The sequence below is a fragment of the Parasteatoda tepidariorum genome, chromosome 7, assembly GCF_982258835.1.
Source record: "Parasteatoda tepidariorum strain Cologne lab strain chromosome 7, Ptep-v5.0, whole genome shotgun sequence".
Classification (NCBI taxonomy): Eukaryota; Metazoa; Arthropoda; class Arachnida; order Araneae; family Theridiidae; genus Parasteatoda; species Parasteatoda tepidariorum.
In genome coordinates, this window is record NC_141761.1 from 77283588 (window position 1) to 77307560 (window position 23973).

General features: G+C 28.1%; 1 protein-coding gene across 3 annotated transcripts in view; it reads left to right on the top strand.

Annotated features, from left to right (window-relative positions):
• Positions 1-23973, top strand: part of LOC107457579 (uncharacterized) — a 316616-nt gene that overhangs the window by 240464 nt on the left and 52179 nt on the right. For all 3 annotated transcript variants that reach the window (XM_087168090.1, XM_087168089.1, XM_087168091.1), the window contains one exon: positions 22187-22365. In XM_087168090.1, coding sequence (XP_087024216.1) covers positions 22187-22365 — 179 coding nt within the window. The remainder of the gene's footprint in view (positions 1-22186; positions 22366-23973) is intronic.

Below are 23973 nucleotides of genomic sequence, written 5' to 3' on the forward strand. Positions count from 1 at the left end.
AGAGCAAATTTAAAATTTAAAAAAGCGTGCTCTTATTTTTATCTTTAGCACCATTCTAGATAAATAACGCTAAAGTTTTTATACTAATTTTTGTGACTGATTTGGTAACTTAAAATACCATCTACGCTAATTATCTTGCACATTGAAGATCACCCCCTCAAACCATTAATATTGAGTCCTAGAATGTAAAGATGCGATCATTAGATCAAAAGTTATTCAGAGTGGTTCGTTTATTTTTTTAAGCTCCATACATTTAAAAATATGTGTTTCAGATAAATGAGTATAAATTAGTCTTATTTTATCCAACAACGTAACTATCTACTATATAATATGTAAGCAATTACGCGTATTAATTATATACTAAATAATCCTCTTTATCCACATTTTTTGCACATAATTGATAAATAGACTAAAATACGCCTTGAAAATCATTATCTGAGATTGTTTTGAATGAAAAATGTTTCATATGCTTTATAAATAAAAACTGCAGCATCGAGAAATAATTATTTCATATATTAAAAATTAATTTTTTTTTTTAAATAAATAATGACACATTTTTAAGTTAAAAATAAAATTTTACTAGCTATTTCAGAAAACTATATTTTTTACATACGTGACTAAATGTGTAGTGTACTGTAAAAATAATAAGCTTGAAAAATTGTATGTGAAATATAAAAAATAAGTAAAAAATTTTCGAAATTTTATTTTCCAATACAGCGCGTTTTTTAGTGGAAAAAAATGAGAAACGCTGACTAGTATTAAATATAGTTTATGTATGAAATCATTTAAATCATCGAAGTTAAGCTATTTCATGTAAATAGTTAAGAATCAAACTGATGTAAATTATGACTATGCATATTTTTTTAAAAGAATATTTTTAGAAACGAAAAATTTTAAATATTTTTATTTAAAGAAGAGCAGATTTCTCTTAAGTTTGTAAATGCATAAATATTAATATACACTCAAACGTCAATACTCTCAAACGTCAAGAATATGATTCAAAATTTAAAATATGTATAACTTTCCATGCATATATTTTTTTAATGCATAGATTATGAAGAACTATTTCAAGATACGTAATCACACGTTTTTAAAAAGTTCGAAACTCAAAAACTAGAATGAAGCAAAGTTCTAATACTAAGTCGACTTATTTAAGTGCTTGCTTTTATCTCTAGAATATATGTAAACATCATAAATGCTAGTATTTGGAATTCAGCATTAGAATTTTACTTAAGAAATAATGTTTGAGTTATAGGAGAAACATTTTAAAATACAAAATGAATGTTTTATTTTTTGGTAAGCTAAAAAAGAATTGTTCAAAAATGATGTATTTTTAAGACAAAATCTATATTTTATATATTTAATATGTTTTTATCTTTACAAAACTAATTTTCGATTATGTGTAATTACAAAAGCTTTATAAAGTTATGTCACTTATAATTTTTAGTAAATCTTAATATTTTTATACGCTTATATATTTTTGAATAAGCTAAAAAATTGTATTTTTAGGAACAAATCTATATTTTTTATAATGTGTTTCCTCTTTTCAAAATTATTTCTCGATAATGTTTATTATAAATAAAGCTTTAAAAAATATTTTTACTTCAATAAACATTGCATCCTGATCTGATACGGTTTTCAACGCAACACTCTCGAACACAACATTTAATATCTATACACATATCTAAATTTGGAATATATTAATCTGAGAATATCTATCAATACGGAAAAGGCATCAACAGCTTTAATTGTAGTTTAAAGAGATTTGGAAAACAATATTTCTTCAAATAATGTATTTCTTGCAATACATCCGTGGGAAAGAATATCTATGAATCTTTTTAAATATCTCTTGATTCACCAGAATATTACAAAAAAAAAGAATGTTCAACTTTTTAGTTTTTGCACTACATAATTGTTTTTTAAATCCAGATTTCAAGTTTGACTGTTTAAGTATATTTCGAATAGAGAAAAAAATGAAATTGTCGAAATATTTTCACCTGACAACAAAATTTAGTCAAATACATTCTGTTTTAATTTTTATTTTATTTCTTTTAAAAAGCTCACCGATTAGATGAGAATCCCGGGTGCAATTTTTCAATCCAGGGGCTTTTAACGATCCGCTCTCCTGTGTGACATTTTCTTAAATAGTAATAACAAAAAACTTGATATTCGTCTTTTTCTAAAGTTAGGTAACAAATTTTATTGGAAATAAAATCTTGCATTGCATTTGCGACTAACTACAGCCAAGAGGAAAATCTCCAAAAACGGAAACGAGTCGTTAAAGACCACTGGATTGTAAATTAGCATAGACGACTGCAGAATGTTTGAGCAACAATAGTTCTAATTGGTTTTGTCATTAGTTGTGGCTTGGGTGAAGGTTTCGTTCTTTCATTTGGCAGCTAACTTTGAATTAGTACATGGCTTCTTGCTGTGATCATATTGGAACTCCTTTCAGTGCCAATAATAGACTGTATGATCTTTTTCAATAACATGAATACAGTTTATCAAGAACAAAACTTGAAATTCGTAATAAAACCATTTGAAAAAAAAATTATTCGTTTTACTTATTTCAATAAAGATTAAGGAAAAAATCTGGATCTTTTCAAATTTTTTACACGCTTACATATCACATTAATAAGAGTAATTTTAACTACGTGCATTATAGTTTTATTGCTTTGTTGCGTTGTACTGAAATGATAAAACAAGGGACTCTTATAACTCCTTCACCTCAGATGCAGTGTTTTAAATATTTATACTACCCTCAACATTCAAAGCAATAAATCAAACTTTTTTTTCACAGCAGAATCCATATTTGGGAAATTTATTATAACATATTATGTATTATTTTTACATAATTATAATTAGTAAAGATCTTGTAATAACAATAATTAAATAGTTTTTGTATTAAAAGATATTGAAACCCTAAAAATATTCATAATTTATTAAATTATTTTACCAAAATTTTAATATTCAAGAGTACAAAAAACCTTAGACTTTATTTACCTACGTAAAAAATATTTTGCTTTTTATTATCATTAAATATACGTGGTTAAAAAGCAATATTTTAATGAAAGTTTTAATTTTCTCTTTTAGCTTCCACATCCTTATTTCGCATCTCTTAATCTTAAAGTCTTCTTTATTTTTTTCCAGCTCTTACATTTGAAGATAAACAGATTTCTGCATAATAATAAAACTAAAGACATTTAATATTGAAATGTAAACTTACAAATAGCGTTCTAAATTGCCTCTTGATTTCAATCGAAACAATTTTAACAATTTTTAAGGGCATAGAATGTTCTTCGCTGAAATTCTACTATTATCCTTGGAAGATAATATTCAAATAGAAGAAGAATAAGGATTTACTTGCACAGTATCATGTATTGCGATTTAAGATTTTAAAAGCACGAAAAAGATTTTATATTGAATTCTGTTTTATTGAAAATAGTATTTATGAGAAAAATGTCTATGAAAGAGTTTTATTGAATTCTTTCTGTTTTTAGCTCGTAATATCGAGAGGTAAGTGCTATGCGAAGAATTTTATCCAATTCTTTTACAATGATAAATCCAATATATATATTTTTTGTTTGACTGAACAAAATTTTTGTCTCAACATTTCTGGAACTTGATCTTATGTAATACGTAAAAAAAAATAAAGTAAAAAATGTCATGTATTTCAAATAAATCAAACACAGTAAAATAATAATCTTGTTTTATTGACTTAGAGAGATATTTTTATCACTAATGTCCGTAGTTTATCTTCTGAGGCAGATTTGAAATTGATTTTTTACAAAAATTGAAGACATATTTAAAATTGATTTTATACAAAAATTTAATGGATTAAAAAGTTTTTTTTTTTTAAATTCTAAATCATATTAAAAATATACTTATCTGCTGCTAACGTGCGTATATTGCAGTTTTTAATTGTATGTATCAAATCAATTCAATCTATAATTTTTTTGTTTCGCAATAAGGGTTGTTCTTATTTAAATATAATGTAAATGACAGTTGAAGAAAACGAACTTTCAAACAAAAATAAAAGAAATATGATATTAAGTGTTGTTCTCTGTTAATATATTTGATATTTACTCTCTCTTCAAGAAACATTTTTTTCAAAAATTGTAATATCCCAATATTTAAGAAAGTTAAAAATTGTATGCAAGAATAAAATTCTGCCTTGTTTATTAAACTTGCCTGGAAAAATGATGTTTTATTAATTTTAATTGTCATAATTTTATACACACAAACAGGAAAACAATTTTTAATATTTACGACCGATTTGATAGCATTTACAATGAATCAAATAAAAATAGTAATTTTTTAATTGAAAAGATTTATCTCTAATAAGCTAATAACCAATTAAGTTGCGAATTCAGGCAGGATAATGTTGTTTAACACGTTTATATGAATACAGGATAATGTTGTTTAACATATTTTAACACGTTTCCCCTATTTAGCATATTTTAACATGTTTCTTCTATTTAACATGTTTTAACATGTTTCTCCTATTTGACATGTTTTAACATGTTTCTCCTATTTGACATGTTTTAACATGTTTATCCTATTTAGCTTTTTTTACGTTTCTTCCATTAACTTTCTCGACGAGCGATTTAGATTTTTAATCTTTAAAATATGCTAAATAACCGCAATCTAAATAATGTGATCCTAATCAATTTTAATTAATAGAGCAATGGAATTTTCTTGTTTTCGAAATTTTATTGTTTATATAACTCGTTTATCAAGAAGATATCCATGTAATCTAAAATAATCTGACTCTTAATCCATGTAAAAAAACTTTTTTTTAATATTTTCTTGGATATAAATTTTTTACTAATCTAAGTGAATGTTAAACTCAAAGTACAAATCTGGGATAAAATTAGTTTACTATTTCTTCAGAGGTGATAATTCAAAAGTTTGATGTTTTTGAAATTTTATTACTGAGAAAACAGCTGCCAAATTTTGCATTTTGCCATTCAGAAATGCATACCAAAGAAGCACAGTTAAAATGATGTTAAAATATAAACTGATGTAAGGTGTGCACCCAACACAGAAAAATAATTCAATCATTATTTAATTAGAAAATTAAAAAAAAGCTTTATTATGTTCTATAATTCTATAATAAAATTAATTTAGAAAAATTAAAAATAATTTTTTGGCATAAAAGAGATTTTTCAATACTGTAAAAAACAGTACAGAAGGCTTGTGCGGAGCAAAAAAAAATTTTTTTTTTGTTTTAACAAAGGAATAAAACTTTGCAATAAAATTCAAATGAAATGAAATTTTACCAGTCGTTTCTATACTATTACCAAAGACTAGAATCAGTTAACATCCATTTACATCGTTTTAGCAAAGTTAATGGCTTATTTTACTTTACATGCATGATAACTCTTAGTTTGCTTTATTTATTTTCTATTTTACTTTACTTCTATATAATTAGCCATTCTCTTACTTCTACTTAACAAGAGGAGAAAAATAAAGAATTTTCTCAAATTTAAGACGTTCTTTTCTTTCATAATTCAATCGATGGATCAGATTACTTTGAAGAAAATAAGAACTAAAAATGAAACCGAATCATTCCCAATGCAGATTTAATCCCTTTTGCGTTAAATTTAACCTTAGACAAGCATAATATTTTTCTGCGGATTTTGAATGTTTATTCTTCAATTCTCTCTGTAACTCTTTCGTCATTCCGAGCATTTGTAATCACCTTCCTTCCATCCCCTCTCCCAAGTAAAAGTTCTTGGCTAATCTGGGAAACTGATCTGGCAGATTGGAAAAATTTATCACCTTTCTTAGTTTCCGAAAAGAAAATAAGATTCCGTAATTCTGTCTTAACTATGTGCGTGTTTGAAGCCAGACATACCGAAGGAAAGGAAATAGACTTTTTAGGGGTGTTATAGAACACCGTAATCATGCTCGTGCAGTTAATCTTTTATCGACCTCCAGTTTTACAAATTTTCTTGACTGGAATTACGTGGAAGAATATAATTTATTATTCTGGGAGACACATAATCTATAGCAATATATTGGGCTGAAGAAGATATTTCTGACTGCTATATCATAACATGTCTTATTAAAGCGAGGTTATTTATATTCTAATTTTACGAAGTTGATAAAAGTTTAATGGATTCATAGATCTTTTACGAAGTAGTAATGACATTATTTTTACTGGTTATCTAGCTGTTAGTTAAATGACAGTTTTATTTTTGATATTAACAAATTATACGTGAAATTCACTGTTTTAATATATGGTAGGTAGTATGGTTTTAAAGATCCACAGCTTATTAATGCTTTTAAGTGCTATTTTATAGCTGCATTTATCTGTAATTATATTGCAAAAAGAATCAGTATATAAAATTTTCGTGACGGAAATTGTCTCCTATGAGTAACTAGTTTTCTAAAATTTGTGTAAATCGCATGATTGGACACAATTTACAAATGAAACAATATTAACAGGAGAATAAATATCCTCAAGCACACCAAATAAAATTATTTTATTTAACAGAATTTCCAAAACGTAATTTAAAATTCTAACAAATCCAATTTTCTCTTGAGCACCATTCTTCATTAAAATGGAAATGTAAATGGCCAAAATGAAGTTAAACATATGAAAATAGTGCGCATAAATGGAGAGAATTTGAGTATTTTCTAAGAAACAAAAAAGTTTAAGAAATTGAGAAAAAAGTAATAGTTTTTTTTACAAGTCATCCAGTAAGTAACATATTTTTATTGAAAATGGATAATTTGCGTACATATTAATAACTGAAAGCATAAGCATTACAGTGAATTATGTTTTTGGAAAAAAATATATTTACACGAAATTAAGTAAAATTTATTTTATTTATGATTACTTATAACCAAACAAAATTTATGTTATTTTTACTATTATAATATCAAAGAAAAAATTTTAATCTAATTCGTTATTAACGCAATGATTATTCTAAATCATATTAAAATTAAAACAAACCAACCTATTTTAAAAATTTGTTATTCTAAAGTCATGGTTGCGCAGCAATAAAATAATTAATTTAAATCAAATTTTGAATTAAAAATTAGCTCTCTTATGAAACAATAGTGTGATATTTTGTAAAAAATTTTCGGAATCAATGCAAAAAAAGGAACAAAGCAACATATTAGAAGAATTTCTCAACAACAAAAAAAATATTTATCGTCTGAAATATTTTGAAAGCTTAAAAATTATTGTTAATTAGAAAAGTTTGTTTCGTAATCTGGCAATTACGAGATGAAGTTACTCTGAGTTGATTCGAGTGTTCATCTTGTGGTTGCTAGAGAGTAAGTAAACAGTTACATTATATTGATGAGACATATACCGTTAAGACATACTCCTAATATTTACATATTTCCCCGAAAGAATCATGCAATTGATACGAAAATTCATGGTTTGATAAGGTGAAGGCTGATGACAGAAATTATTTAGCGAAATTAGTTATAAGAATAAAAACGGCTAAAATAAGAAAAGCAAAATTAACAATAAAAATACATCTGTTTTTTTTTTTAACTAATTATCATAATTGAAATTTCTATATCGTTTTACAATATTTTTAGTAAAATGATAATTCTAGAAAAACGAATTATATAATATTACTATTGAATTATATAATATTTAAATGAAAAGAAAAAAAACAGTTTTTTAGTTCCTGACTGCTTTTGCTTTGTATTGAATGCGCACCGAAGAGTTCTCTTTAATAAATATTTTTAACTATTTGTCATGTGCGATGTATACGATGTTTTGAATAAAGATTTACAACATGAAAAAAAAAAAACTCAGACAGCGCATCATATGAAACAAACTATAATTTCGGCTCTACTGTGAAAAAACATTCTTCTGTGTTGAAACATAGAAAATAAAAGGGAAACACCGAGACACAGAAGAAAATAACAAATTACAACAAGGAAAAAAGGTATGTTAACCAATAGGAAAGGGGAATCAAACAAGATAATCATTTAAAAGAAATGCGATATGGTGGTGTGGTTGGAGTAGGAATATAACTCCAGACATTGCAAGATGAAAAGAAAATAGGCTTTCTAACATTTAGAAGAATGGGATACTGGAAAGGTGATTAGCTTAACTATTAGATTTTTTTCATAAATTAAACTTACCATACTATTTTCCATGCATTTTATTTTTTATTTCACCCTAAACATATAGCTAAACTGTTTTGATTTTAAAATTATATTATTAGTGTGAAGAAAAGGTAATAACTTCCCTATAGTTCATCAGTTCATTAGAAACAATTGAATTCATATACCCTGTACGAAATAATTGATACACACAATTCTGATAATAATTGTCTTTTGTGTATGTTCTGAACATCAGTTTACACAAATACAGGGATAATTTCAGAATCGCGTGCCTTCAAATGATTAATACTATCGTAAGTAAGATCTTAATTGCTATTTTCTCCAACATAGTTTCGAATAAAAAAAATTTCTTTTATTGTAGAGTCTCGCTTACATTCAATGTACTTATGTTAGATAGGTCATAAAGACAAGATATCCGGAAATTGAAATCGTATATCTTCTCTTGTGATTGAACTCCATATTTCTAGAAAATTCGGTTATTATTCCAGATATTGCGATTGACATTTCTTATCTTACATGTTAAAAATATATTGAGACATCATTAAACATTTTTTTCCAGTGGAGAGTTATATATATTTCTAAGATATTTATTTCAATGTAAGGAACATGTATTTTTTTAGATTTAATAAATAATGATATCGTTATTCGATTTTCATGCAATGCATTTTAATAAAAAGTTCAATTTTATGAATCTGCATAGATGAAGAAGAATGTTTAAACGTTTTTATATTAAATTTCATTTATCTTTCCCTAATCTTGAAATCAAATTTGTACCTCCGTAGACTGACGATCACTGAGACTGAACACCGAGGTCAAGCATCACTGGCTGCTATCAGTAAGCGGACGAATGGGTGGTGGTCAGCCTGAGCAAGGACCGACGGTGTGCGGAATCGGTCTTTATTTAACTGGTCTATCACAAAGTGCTCAACTTCACTCACAGGTCATATCGGGCTACCAAAGCGGAGGAGCCACCTCCGCTGAAGAGAATCAAAATTGTGATGGCATATCTTAGAACATTCTCAGCTATGTTTTCCACACCATCGCCAATAGCTCATTGTACACTTCTAGTGCGACGTAAATAAAATACCCACCGTTCTTTAAATCAAATTACATGGTAAAATCCACATAATTCTAGATTCTATAAATGCAAGAAAATAAATTTATAAATAAAGCAGAATGTTTATATGTATGTATCTACCATACACGAATTCGCAATTCTGAACCGATTCATACCAAATTTAGTGAATATACATTCAAAGACATGGCAGATCTGTCTAATTTAAAATCCTCATGACGGATTCATCAACTACGTCTTAAAGAAAGATTTTTCCATATGATTTCTAAAATATTTTTTTAAAATTAGCGATTTTCTAACTTGCAGCTCTAAACCATCAAAATCAAAAGCTTAGTGAATTATTTATCTTTGGTATATATGTTAAGCTGTCACAAGTATAATCAACATTAATAATTTCAGGACGTAAAGTGATGACATCACCGAATCGATATTTTAAAAGGTACATGAAATCATGTATTTCTTATTGATACTTTTAAACACGAATTATAATACATAGGGCAATCCACTCTGACGTCATCAAGATGCTTTTGTAAAAGTTTCTCCTGGTCGCACGAGTCCCTGCTCCCCCTAGCAAAACTTAAAGGAAACGATTAGCTGATACAATAGAATTAGGTAATGGTTTTTTGTAGAGTGGAAACATTCAACCGGTTTATTAGACTCGCAGATTTCAATACCTAAATCTTACAAAGAATATCAGAGAAGCTCTAAACAGGTACTTGCAGTATTCCGCTAACAATAAAATCTGAAATCAGTTCTCATGAATGATGCTCACCGATTGTTATAGATAAATAGGGAAATATCCCTTTTATAATAATTTTGCTTTGCCTGATTCTGCAAATATTGTTTCACACTTTCTAATTTTGGTGAGAGTTGTGCTCTATCTTGCGTGTTTTTTGTTATAACATATGTTAATATTGGTATTTTATTACCGTCGTAGAGCAACTGACCTAATTTAGGGTTAAGGACTACTAAACTCCGTAGTCTTGTAATTTTAAACCTATTCAGAAGAAAAGGAAACTCCTGGATCAGTACCTCCAGAGGTATGATTTGCTACTGTAACATGGAAGACTTCGTGATTCGACAGATTTAACGTGCATCAGTCACCATTTACTACACGGAGAGTATTCGACTGGCAGGGATCGAACCTACGATCTTTTGGACATGGGCCCAGTGCCCTACCAACCAGACAATCTTTGTCCAACATACGTTTATAGTGAATTTCAATAACATTCTTCATAGTAAACTAAGTCTTTCATTATACTCTGTCAAATATAGCCAAAGTGAATTAGGGGATAAAGCGTCCCCCTTCCCAATGAGGTAACCCAGGTTCAAATCCAAGAGGCGGCTGGTCACATACGAATTCTACTCCATGCACAGAGGTTGACGAAAAAGGTGTTTGATTCTCCTAGCTGTCAAGCTAACAGTGGGATGTTTTCGTAGTTTTCGTCTCCATCTAACGCAAATGCAGGTTAGTCCCATTTAAAAAAAATTCCTTCACGAAATCTAATTTGTCCTAGCGCTTGATTTAGGAGTTTTCTTGTCTTCTGGCTACTAAGCTACAGAGTTGAACATTGATAGTAACAAACTTAGATATCTGGTTGGCTGTTCAACGCCAGGTAAAAAAAATTTAAAAAAGTGTCCAGTAAAACCTGAGTGCTTAGTTTTTTATTCTGTATCTATCAAAAAAAAATAGTTTTGGGCAATTACTTAAAAATATGAATTTTATATTCAAACTGGAAAACAACTTAAGAATAGTATTTACAAAAACCTTGAGTATAGCAAGCACGTAAAATGATGTAAAAATTAAATATATTTAAATACTTTATATACTGAAATTGCAGTTTATATTTTAACGAACCAGCATTAAAATTCCGAAAAGTCCAGCGGGAAAAGATTTTTTATGAGGTTTATAATGCTTCAAAAAGAAAACTTTTATTATGGTTAAATTGATCTACGCTACTAACAATTTATTTTAAATCGGTAGACTTAAGTCTAGTTAAAAATTTCTAATTAATTAAAATATTAAAAATACTATAAGCCCACATTTTTTAAAATTTTAAATAACTCTGTAATTTTAGGAAGAAAAATCTTTGATCAAATTGTATGAATTAAAATTTAAATAATATTTATATAGTTATTAACGAAATAAAATTTTTAAACAAAATATAAAACTCTTTTCAAAAAATAATTAATTTCAACCATTTTATTAAAATTAAAGTATTCTGACAATAATTATTTTACAACTCAAAAACAACTAGTTAATATTTAACCATCAACAGCTCATTTCTTGTTATAATTAGCTGGAACAAATTTGTTGAGAAATTTACATGTTTATGGATTTACGAGCAGTAGGAAAACATGAGTAATATCTTTTTTACTCTTATACTGAATTTCGAAGTTAACTATTATTTTAATAAATCTCAGCACACATAAATACTGAACAAAAATGAGTCTTTGTTTCAAAATATTTGTTTAACCAACTACTAAGTAAATATATTTTGAAAATTTGCCGCTGAACATTTCGTAAATTAGACAGATGACACAATATTTTAAATTCTCTTAGAAAATATGTGGAGTAAGCTTAAACATACAACTTTTAATTAAGTAAACATTCTACTAAAAGTTATTTAATTTTCTGAAAATTTTTGAAGCATTAAATACTTATTGATTTAAATTTATGTTCTTATTAAGAACACAAAATTTCATTTTTTAAATAAAGTTTCTTTAATTTCTTATTTTTATGATAAGTATTTTAAAGTACTTTCAAAACAAAATAAATTATTTAAAAAAAATGAATTATTATTTTTGCACTGCTAAACGAAATACCAATAATTATATTTTTTTCCTTGACATAATAATCAATAGTAATCATAATAATCAATAATGATCATAACAATCAGTAATAATCAATAATATTTATTGAAGAAAATACGTGGGGTAAGTTTAAAAAACAACTCTTAATTTTAAGAAAAAAAACATTCTTTTTCTTCTGTTAAAAGTTATCAAATTTTCTGGTAATTTTTTAAATATTAATGATTTAAATTTATCTTCATTTAAAAATGCAAAAATTCATTTTTTTTTAATATTTTCTTTGATTTCCCATTTCATGCTGTGCATTTTTTAAAGTAATTAAAATCGAAATAAATTATTAAAAAAACTTTATATTACATTGCTATACAAAATATCAATAATTGCATAAGTTTTTCTGAAAATAATAATTAATATTAATTAATTAGAAATTGTAACATTATTAACAAGTTTCGCAATTTCCAATCTTTACAAAAGCTTTATAAACAATTACCAATCATGGAGTTTTCTTTCTTTAGAGAAACTCTGGTCCCACAACTCCGTTGCATTCATTGATTTCAGTTTTGTATATTTTTCAAAGTATACAACTAAACAGAAAATTTATTACAATCATCACAGAACAATAATGAAATTTGCTTATGCTCCGTCAATATATAGTTCCGGCAATTCATAGACTGCTGACAACTCGCGTGTTATTCATTGAATGCCTAATTTTTTTCAGCAAAGTATAAAATATGATAATTATAATATTCTTTATTCAGTTCCTGAATAGTAGACCTGAAGCACTTTCACTAGACATTAAAGCATATACAATGAATTAAATCAGTACTTGATTTGCTGATTGGTTTTAGACATTTTATTCGATGACTAGGTAATCTACAGAATACTAGATTTCAAACGCAAAAGGTAACAGATTCACAACGAATTAAGGAGCATTTTAACTTTACAGAATAAAGTGGCATGACGTTGACTTTCTGACATGAATTTTATAGGTGTAAAAAATATTTCTGTATTTAGGAAATCAAATTTATGTGTAAATAGGAAACTGAAAAAAGCTAATTCTCGATTTTTCTTAATTTTAACCTTATCCTTCCAATGTCACCTCTGAGTAGACATCGAAAATCTCCAAGCTCAAATAGCATATTGAAGTAAGTGTTCAGAGTGCAAAAGGTTAAAACACTCAACGCCAATGATAAATTATTTACCTTTTTCTCAATATTAGAATATTTCAATATTAAAACTAATATCTTTAAATTAATGCAGTTTTTGTTATCGAAATTGGGTATAATATGAAAAAAACACAACTACTTCGATTTAGTAGGAACAACATATGACGCAATGCTAAACGAATGGAATTTAGTTGTTGTTTATTTAGTTATTGTTATTAGTAGTTGTTGTTATTTGTTTTAGTTGTTGTTGTTTATTTAGTTGTATTTAGTTTCAATAACTATTCTTTATAATGCAATAAAATCTGGCGAGCAGCTATTTAAACGATCGAACACTTCGTTTGTTTATTTGTAGCTTGAAGTTAGGCTCGCAGAAAATGTCGTTCATGGGTTAAATTTAGTAGGAACAACACAACCTGTGACGTAGGCTATATTATACCCAATTACGATAGCGATGCATTGTTAAATTACAAACACTAAAATAATGATAAAACGTATTTGAAATTATATATAACGTTTGAGGCAAACCAAAATATACTTTAAGGAAGCAATAAACACATGAAATAAATATTCCACCATATTAAGGAAAGATACTATTCATGATGCTTACTAAAGTCTGGAACCATTCCTTGAACTTTCAAATGGCTTTAATTATATCTACAGAAATAATACGAGATACTTTATGAGATTCGCTGATGGGAAGCTCATAACTTGCCTAGTTAGTGCATGTATCTTGAAAACAGTGCAAATAAGGAGAGAAAAGGGAATTGCAAAGTAATTGAAAATCTACGATATTGAAAGATTGACCCATTTTTAATAGTATTCTAAGAAAAAAAAAGATTTTGCCATCCTAAAAGTAAAGAACTGGAAATCAATTGCTAGGAGAAGGGCAGAATGGGAAAAGCTTATGAGTAAGGCCCAGGCTCACAAAGGGTCGTGCCAATGCTGATGAAGAAAAGTAGTTAAGTCACGTATTCATTTGCTTTCAATTTCCTAGACCGTGAGATGACAAAACGATCTTATAGATAAAGAAAAGACATCTAATTATTACAAGTGTCTACTTATTACAAGCATTATTACAAGTGTGTTACAAGTATTATTACAAGTGTCTACTTATTACAAGTATTATTACAAGTGTGTTACAAGTATTAATACAAGTGTTCACTTATTACAAGTGTTATTACAAGTTTTTTTCGATGTAAAAGCTTGTCTTTATTTTCGATTCTTGAAGAAGTTTTAAAGTCTGAAACAACTGTATCTTAGCTGTAGTTTTCTTTTCTTTCTAAAATCCAGCTAATTATGTCGAAATCTAGAAAACCGAGCAAACAAATAGTGTTTTTATCGCTTATATTTGCATTTAACTGGTAATCTACGGGACTGCCAACTTTGTATGATTTTTGGGGCAATATATTCTAGGGGTAGTTAAGTTCATGTTTTAATGTATGATCCTTTGTTTTGTAAATCTGTTTTAAAATTATTTTCCTCGTCACTACACGTAAATGACTCAAGACTTCATGCGAAAGGGGTTTTTTTTACAGCTCTCTCATGGTGAGGCTTTAATGATGCTCCAAAACGCTTGTTTACCACAAAATACGTTTACAAAAAGCGTAGCAGTTAACTGCTCTGAAAAACTTTTTTTTTTGAAAATAGGAAGGAATGGAGGGCATTTTTTCAAATGTAGGACATTTCTCTCATCAACTTTCTCCTAAATTGTAGTGCAGAGATCTTATCAATTAGCAAGATGATCATAGCCCCTTTACTGTAACTTTGCGCAACTTCCACAAATTAAGATTTACAATTTCAGGTTTAAGTTTGCGTCCCATTAAATGCTACGTAATTAATGAGTTATTGTTATCTTTTGTCTATCGCAAAATTTGTATAGTTTTAAGGATTTGGTACATAACAGATACCCCTTTATAAAATCTAAAATTTATGTTACAGCCATTTCATGATTTGAATAATTTAGGTAGTAATTTATAGAGTTAGACTGATTTAAGATTTATAGAATTCATGAAAAAAAGCTGTACTTATAGAAACATTAGTACTGACTAAAAACGCTTCATTGAAGTAAAGTTTCTTATTTTAGATTTCTTAACATTGAGCAACCATGCGTTGTAAAGTAAACATTAAACAAAAGCTAGATAAGTTTCTCAAATGGTGTTCCGCGTTAAGGAATTACAGGGGTTCCGAGAGTTGGGAATTTTTTTTTTTACCAGTTATGATTTTCGAAACCTAGTCAAGTTTATATCCAGCTTATAATCCATTATTTATTTAATATTTACGTTGTTTCTGTGAAAGTATTTAATTGAAATGTTTGTGAATTGATAATTGTTCTGAATTGAAAGAAATTTCAAAACAATGTGTTTTTAACAATATAATGAATGAATTAAGAGAAAGGATATGCATTTATGAAAAATTCCTTTAGTATTTCGCATAGAATAAAAGTAACCAAATTCAACAATGAAGTAGGTTTCCCTGATAATTATTTTCAACGTTTATTTTCTTTTAATGGTAACCATATTTCATCCCAATAATTTTCAATTTATGCATGCATTAAAAATCAAATTAAGAACAAAACTAGATGCCGTTTCAGACCTGTAAATTCAACTGCCTGACACAAAACCCAAATTTGAGGTTAATAATGATAAAGCAATATGATGAGAAAATTTCATTCTTAATTCATTCACTAAATATTTTTAAAATAATAGATACAATTTAGATTTCTACGTATTTTAAAAATAATAAAAATCTTTTCGTTAATTTATATGTTTGCAATTTTTAAAGAAATTTATTCATTAAGTCTCTGGTTTCCACCAAAAGAAAGTCGATCACTTATAATTCCACATCCAGAAAAAAATTAGAAATCACTTAGCTAAGTAAACGCTTGCATATTTTAAATTTTTTTAAAACTCTTTTTTTTCTGTTTTGTAAAAACTGCTTAAGTATGAAATATGTTATTTCTGTAAAAAATGATTTACGAAAACACCTAACCAAATTAATAGCTTTTCACATTAAAAACGAATATATTTAACGACCTAGTAGTCGTTCCAAGTTTTTTTTTTTAAAAATAGAGCCAATGAAAATTAATCTTTCTAAAATGAATACATTTATTAACAGCTAAGTTACGTACAATTAAAAAAAATAGTGTATTCAACCATCATTACAACCAGATAAACGTCAAAATATACCCTAAATCACCATGCATTTTGACTTAGTACCCCATTACTCTAAATGTCATGTCTTAAATTTAGGTAACTACAAATTAACTGTAAAATCGTCCAAGTAAAGAGCTTGCTCTTCAAAAATACCCATAAATTTCCTCTGCCAGGGGATGTCATTAAATTAGCTCCCGAAAAAAAAAATTAAGGTCAACTTCTGGATACAGCATTGCTCCAAGACCTCCCCATCATCTGTCAGATTCAGATTTAGTGTCACTTCATTGTGTCTGCTCCCCGCCGTGTAATAGAGGGGGCCATGAGGGGCTCCTGTTTGTGTATTTCTGGAAGGAAGAAAGGAAATCAACAATTCAAGTTGGCGAACTCTCGCTATGAGGGAGGTCGGTGTAAAAGACATGCTATATGTCGTTAGCTATAGGGAATGACGTGACAATGTGAGGATCTTAACTACATCACAGCAGGTATATGGCAACTTTATGAATGTGTGGCCATGTGTGAATGGCTGTGAACGACGGGAAACATGGCTGCTGTGAGAAATGGCACCAGCACTTTCTTTGGAAGCTTGCTGTTGTACCTGCAGCGGCCGACAATCGGAGTTTATGAATGTGGATCGAATTGTAGATTTCTTAAAGGTACCACACACATGGAACAAGAAGTATTTATTGCTTGTTGTTCCAAAGTGACCGCGCTTGTGTTTGCTTTTATAGATATATGGCCTAGTACTGATTCGATTTATTAGTTGTGGTATAAAACTAACTATGTGGGTGATGAACGTTAATAAAATAAATTGTTTAGATCAGTAAAGACGATCTCTATTTTGACCAATTGAAATATTTTCTGACATAAATTAGAATAAATGGATATTTTTAGTTTTAGACAGATTTCAAAGATTTATTTTATTTAAGAATAAAATGACAATATGAAAAAAAAAAACTTAGGCCATTTTGGCAGAGTGTTTGAAAGAATATAATAAATATAAGTGTTTCTAAAAACGCTTAGTTGTTACATATTTTAGATTTTCATCATATACAGTAAAACATCGGTTCAACAATATTTAGGTTACCAAATAACTATATTGTTGTAGAAGGATATATTGTTATATCGTGGGTCTACATACTTTGGTGACACAATAAGATTTTTTTTTTAAATTTTAATGTTATTAAAATTAAAAGATTATGAAAATAATAAGATTTTTTTAATATTAACTATAAATATATTTAAATATAATATAAAAAAATTAGTTTGCAGAGTGTTAATTATGGCTAAATATTAAAAACAATTTAAATAAATTCAGAAAATAAGATTTTAAACATACCCTGAAAATCGTTTTTATTGAAAATAATCCTGTATTTTATGTTTATTATTTTTTTTACTGTTAAGTCAACCAACAAAGAATGCATTGAATCGTCGCAAGTTCGTCGGGACCATGAAACATTATCGTAATAGAAGGAGTTAGTGTTGTATTGGATATCGTAGTAACGAGAGCTCACTGTATTATAATTTTGTAGTTTGTAAAAGACTATGAGACTAATTTCAAAAGTATCTTACATTAAAAATTTAGTTTCTAGTATACTATTCTATTGCCAAAAATGTTTTTAAATTTATGTCTTTGATAGAAGAATTTAAATGCCTACTTTGCTTTCTATAATGACTTATTGAATATTTATATTTAAGGCATTTAAATTTTAAAAAAATGTCTGTGAGTAAAAAGTTTCATGTTTATGGATTTCATTCAGGTGCAATGTAAACCAGTAGTTATACAGCACGAAACGAATCACTCAAGTTTCAATTGAGTTTTTTTTTTTTTTTTAAATGGGAAAAAATCCTATACGAGTATCATTTCCAAAACATTTCTGGGTACTTTTCTGTTAACAAGTAAATTCAATAGTTCTTTATTTCTTTTATATCAGTTTCAGTTTTCATGTTCAATCAATGCTAAAATCAATGCTTTCATGACTAATCAGTGCTAAAAATTTCTGAATTTACTCGCGCCTGGTTAACCAACATGCATCAACTTTTAAAATGTGATTTTGTAATTGTTTTATCTCTGTTATAGATAAAATGTTTCTGTAACATTATTTTTAAAATGTTTCTGAAATGCAATCTGTGATTTCTGAGATATATTTCGAAAACGTTTGCAGAAAAGTTGGAGGATTGATCTTATTACGCAATTGTAATGTTTTATTCTATATGGAGATGAGTTTTCAAGTTAAAAAAAAAGCAGCACTGTACGGATCACTTTATCACTTTTGATGATTTATTCTGAAACATACGCTTGAAGCGATGCAAATTCAAATTTTAAATCAGAGAAATTAAATATTAATATCCTAATGGTTTCAAACCTATCTAATTTTAGAAATTACCTAGGTAACCCATGTTATCTTGTTGCTCCCATATAGTTAAAATTAAATACTATAGTGCTTATTTCATAAGCATTTCGATTTTCCTATTTCCTTTCTCACACACCGTAACGACTGTAAGGAGAAATGGGTTGGAATAAAAGCTTTAAATACATTTTTATATCTTTTTAAAAAGCAATCTTAAAAGTGTGAAACTTTTACTTCCACTGCAAAGCCCCAGAAACTATCTTACCTTCTCAACTTATATTGGTACTAAACACGAAATACAGAAATATCTTACGGAAAAATGACTGCTGTTTTTGAACGATACGCCACACGTTTTAAAAAGATTTTGTTAAAAATTTTCAAAACAAAATATTTTTTTTAAACACATAAAAATAGCCCTTATTTTTTTAAATGAATACGGAGAGAAAGGTAGTATTTACTCGACAAAAAAATTCCGAGGCAGAATTTTCCTTAATGTTGACACAGTAACATAAAAACGCCCCATTAACGCATTTTCTCATTTATGATAAACGAAATAATAAAACTGCTTTCCACTGTTTATTTACTTAAAATTTTTGTCGGCAGCTCTTGTTGACATATTATTTTCAACACTAAGTACTTAAAGTCCGTTACGACACTGATATTTCTCACGAAATCGCTTATAAACATTGATAAAGAAATCCTTTTTCATGCTTTAAAAATAAAATATGAACGAGAATATTTTTTACCAGTTGAAAGAAACGTATTATCTTTAATACTGTGTTACAGAATTGTGGAAACATTTTATCAAAAGTTGTTTTCTTTTTACACGTACCGTAATCTTTCTGACGAACACGACGTAGAAGGATTCCATAAGTTTCAAAATTAGAATTTTTATAAATAGTTTTAAGACTTAGCATTTTTTTTTTTATTAATCAACAGGGAAAAAAATTAAACACTTAACTTTTTGCATAATGTAGCAAAATAAAGTACTTTTTTGATAAATCATTTAAATTTGTGAAAAGTTATTGATCAACTATTCCTATTTTATTATTTATTATTAATTATTTTAATGATCTATAATTTCTTTTTCCTGGCTTTAAGTCTTACCATACACTCTCAGTGAAATTGGTGCCACTTTAAAGCATTATATTTTGAACGAAACTTTGAAGCGTTATACATAATACGGTTCAACTTTACTACAACCTTCAAAGTGTTCAATTGAACCATATTTGTACTCAGACTGAATCACAGTACTATGGAATAAAGTATAAGATGTACGGTTCGATTTAGCATCGAAGTTGCAGCTAATTTTAATCCTGTTGTTCAGCTCGATTCAAAATTTTTAAAACTGTATCCAAGCAGTACAAAACAGCACAAGATACTATCGAATAGTCACATACGTAATATTGAAAGAAGTAACTTTAAATCATATATATGAGAGAGATATTGTACTCCCAAGAACGTAAGTTCTGCTCTCTTCAGTGCACTAATAAAGTTTTCTTTCTAAAATTACGAAAAAATAATCGGTAGCTGTCTATCTAGTTTACTGTAAAGTTTACGGCGAAGAACATTTCTTTTTTATCTTTACGGTTTTGAAACCGTTAACAAATGGTATGGTTAAAAAACCATGAATACAAAACTAAACTATTTTTTTTTACCATTTACCACTATTTTCAAAACCTTAAAAAAGAGATTTAACTGGACATTGTTTAGCAACTTTATAGTGCTGCCATCTATGTATAAATGAGAGCATCGTAAGGATCACAATATGGAGAGCACAGTACATGGAAACTCTTCATGTGTTAAACGGAATGGGGGAAATATTGTAGTGTCAACGCTGGAACTCGAACCCCCATTCTGTAGGTCATGAAACTGACAGTCCTTTCAGCTATAATATGTACCCATCAGAAAAGAACTAAGTGACTTCATTAGGTGGACCTAGTTAGTGTGATAAAATTTTGGTTGTTTTACCGTATTAGGTGAAAATAGTTAATAAGCTGTTTTTCTCCCAGTTTAAAATTTGGCAACTTTGTTAGAATATGGGAAAATAACAATTAAATAAATTGTTATTTAAACCATTCTTTCCGAGAAATTTCTAACAGTATAACCCCCAAACATCCTCAATTTTTTACAAAGTCGTATATATTATATTATAGTCTTTTTTTTTTAAATTGTACTCCATTGTCTTTCTTGTTACCCCATTACCCCCCGAAGTATGGATAGTTACTCGAATTTCATTTCACATCTTACACTGTGAGATTCCCATCAGACCTCCTCACCCCTGTGTCGTATCTGCTCCCTTTATTATCTCGTTCCAGCTTGTTCTTCTTCCTTCACTCGTTAAACTACTTTGTTATAATGTGTTTGTCTCGTTACTGCCTTCTGTCATTTTGTGTTTCGAAACTGAGGAAGATTTAGAACTGAAACTATAGTGTTATGTCCATTTCTGCTTACTTTTTTTGTACTTGATTCACATTCTGTTTTATTTATATTTAGCAAAAACTTTACTATATCTTGATTTGGTCATTTTAATTTTTATAATTTCTTGTAAAAAATTAGATATTTTCTAAAATTTAATAACAATTACTTTTCAATTAACACATTGGGTTGTTCGACTTTCAAGCCTAAAGAAATGGCAAAATTTGCTAAGAGGCTTAATAATTATAAATTGTTTGAAAAAAAATATGTCATATAGAATTGTGAATTTATCTATCAATGGATTCATTTTGAAATGGTGTGCCATGTATTGTAAGATCAAAAATTTAAAAGGAAGATAGATATTCTATTTTGGTGATGGATGGAACTAAAAATTTATATTTTGTGGTCATTTTTCGTTGATATTAAATATAAATTGGTGACTCCATTCATAACTATTTTTCTCTTCGTGACACTTCAGCTCTTTTTATAAGAGATAAATTTAGTCTTTTTGATATACACCGAAGAGCCATTACATTATGACCACCCTGCTAATAACATGTAGGACCACCTTTAGCCCTCAAAACTGCTAGCACCCGCCGAGGCATTGATTCCACAAGGTGCTAATAGGTAATCTGAGGTATCTGGTACCAAGCGCTCACCAACTGGTCCTGCAATTCCCTCACATTGCGAGGGGATAGCGCGACAGCACGAATTTGGTTTTCCAAGTAGGACCACAAATGCTCTATTGGATTAAGGTCAGGTGAATTAGGGGGCCAAGACATGACTTGAAAGTCACTGGAATGTTCCTCGACGATTCGACCCTTATGACATGGTGCATTATCCTGTTGGTAAACACCATACCCCGCAGGAAAAACTGTTGCCATGAATGGGTGAACCTAGTCTGCAACTATGTTCAAGTAGCTAACAGACGTCAGGGATTGTTCTATGTGGATTATGGGTCCCATGAAAACATTGTTCCTGGGCGAAAAACCATGAAAACCTGGGTGAGCCCATTGTTATAGACGGAGGGTGGTCATAATGTAATGGCTCTTCGGTGTATATAGTGTTCATAAAGCGAATATTGTTGACAAAAATGACAAGAATTTTTCCTTGCAGACATCATCCTATGCACTGAATCAAATGGAATTCTCCAATCAACATGCCAATTTTTTGAATTCTAGTCCAAATACTCGTAACAATGGTGATCAACTTTATAGTCCGTGGTCTCAATGGACTCCATGTAGTGTTTCTTGTGGAAACGGAATATCTTCTCGAACAAGAAAATGTTTAAAGAGGTAATCATATTCAAACTTAATCATTTCATTGAAGTCCTAGAAAAATATAACTACATAAGTATTCATGCCTTTTGATTGATACCTTATACCCACTAAACCTTGAAAAATATCTAATTTGTGATATATTTTCATGGAATTAATTACTATCGTATTTTTTTGTTACTGTAAATGATTTAATATTTTTGTATGGATAGTAATTTTTAAAGAAAAATTAGTTTCCCACTTCTTCTGTACTAAAATTACGTGTTTAATAGTTACATCAATTGAATTAAACGTAATTGAACACAGCTCTCACATTGGCTGCAATGTACTTTAAAAATACCTAGGTATAAATTAATTTACTATAAGAAACTTGTGAAAGTATTTTGAGTAAATTTCTATTTATCAATTAATGTCTAATTAAGAATTTAGAGAAAATATTAGAAAAACCCATTTGCGTAGCTTATAAAGTAAAGTTATTTATTTTAATTAATATCTTGTTTGCTAAAAATAGTCGTACTTGAAATGATTTCTGGCGTACTAAGACATTGATTCGATACAATTTAAAGCAAATAATTCATCCAAATTTTAAAAATTGTAACAAATACTATATTTAAATCTTTGATATTAGTATAGATATATGTATATTTAAGATATGAAACAAAATTATAATCTTGAATAAAGAATGAAATGCCCAATTTGAGAATTTCCAGACATGGAATTTTTTTCACTTACATAAAAACGCTTATCTATTATTAAGCACATTAAAATCCCATTAGAGAAATTCGCCTGGAAAAAAGCATATAATTAGAAGATTAAAATAACATATTATTCTGGTTTGTTGTTTAGTGTTATTTAATTATTATTTTCAAATGCAATTATACAACGTTTACTGCCGTATATTAACGGATTTGGTTTCTTCCTACTATAAATAGTTCTATTTTTTATTTCTTCAAGTTATTTGAATAAGAAGTATGTGACTGTTTAAAATTTTCTCTTGAAATAGCAACTAGCTAAAGTTGACTTGTATTGTCTATTTAAAACATGTAGTTAATATTTGGCAATACTTTTTAATAAAATACTATACCTTAAATCAATATAATTTCTAATAAGCTAATAACTTTAAATAATTAATTAATATTAAATCATAATTTTTATTTTAAAAAAATATATTTCTGCTTAATATTTGTTATTTAATGAACACATACTTTTATTAGAACTTTTAACTGTAACCATATATTACTGATGAAAAAAAACAAATATTTTCAGATTGATGTGGTTTTCCTCCAACTTTATGGATTATATTTGTTTTTACTACATAGCTTTGGGATGGGTTTTCTTCTTCTACTTATGTTTACCTATTTCAGATATTTAAAATTCAATTTCTCAGGATGTTTTTAACCTTTAAGTTACGTATTTTGGCATGTAAAATTATATTCTTTAAAATGATGCAAAAAACTTTATACCTCACAATTTTTCCGACCATTATTAAGTAAAATAATAAAAAAAATACACAATAACTAAAAGATATTTTTTGCAAAGAATTATCTTTGGATAAACGAATTTTATAATTGCGTGCAAAAAGTTTTAAATGTGCTAAAAAAGTTCTCGAGATATAGCGAAATACCC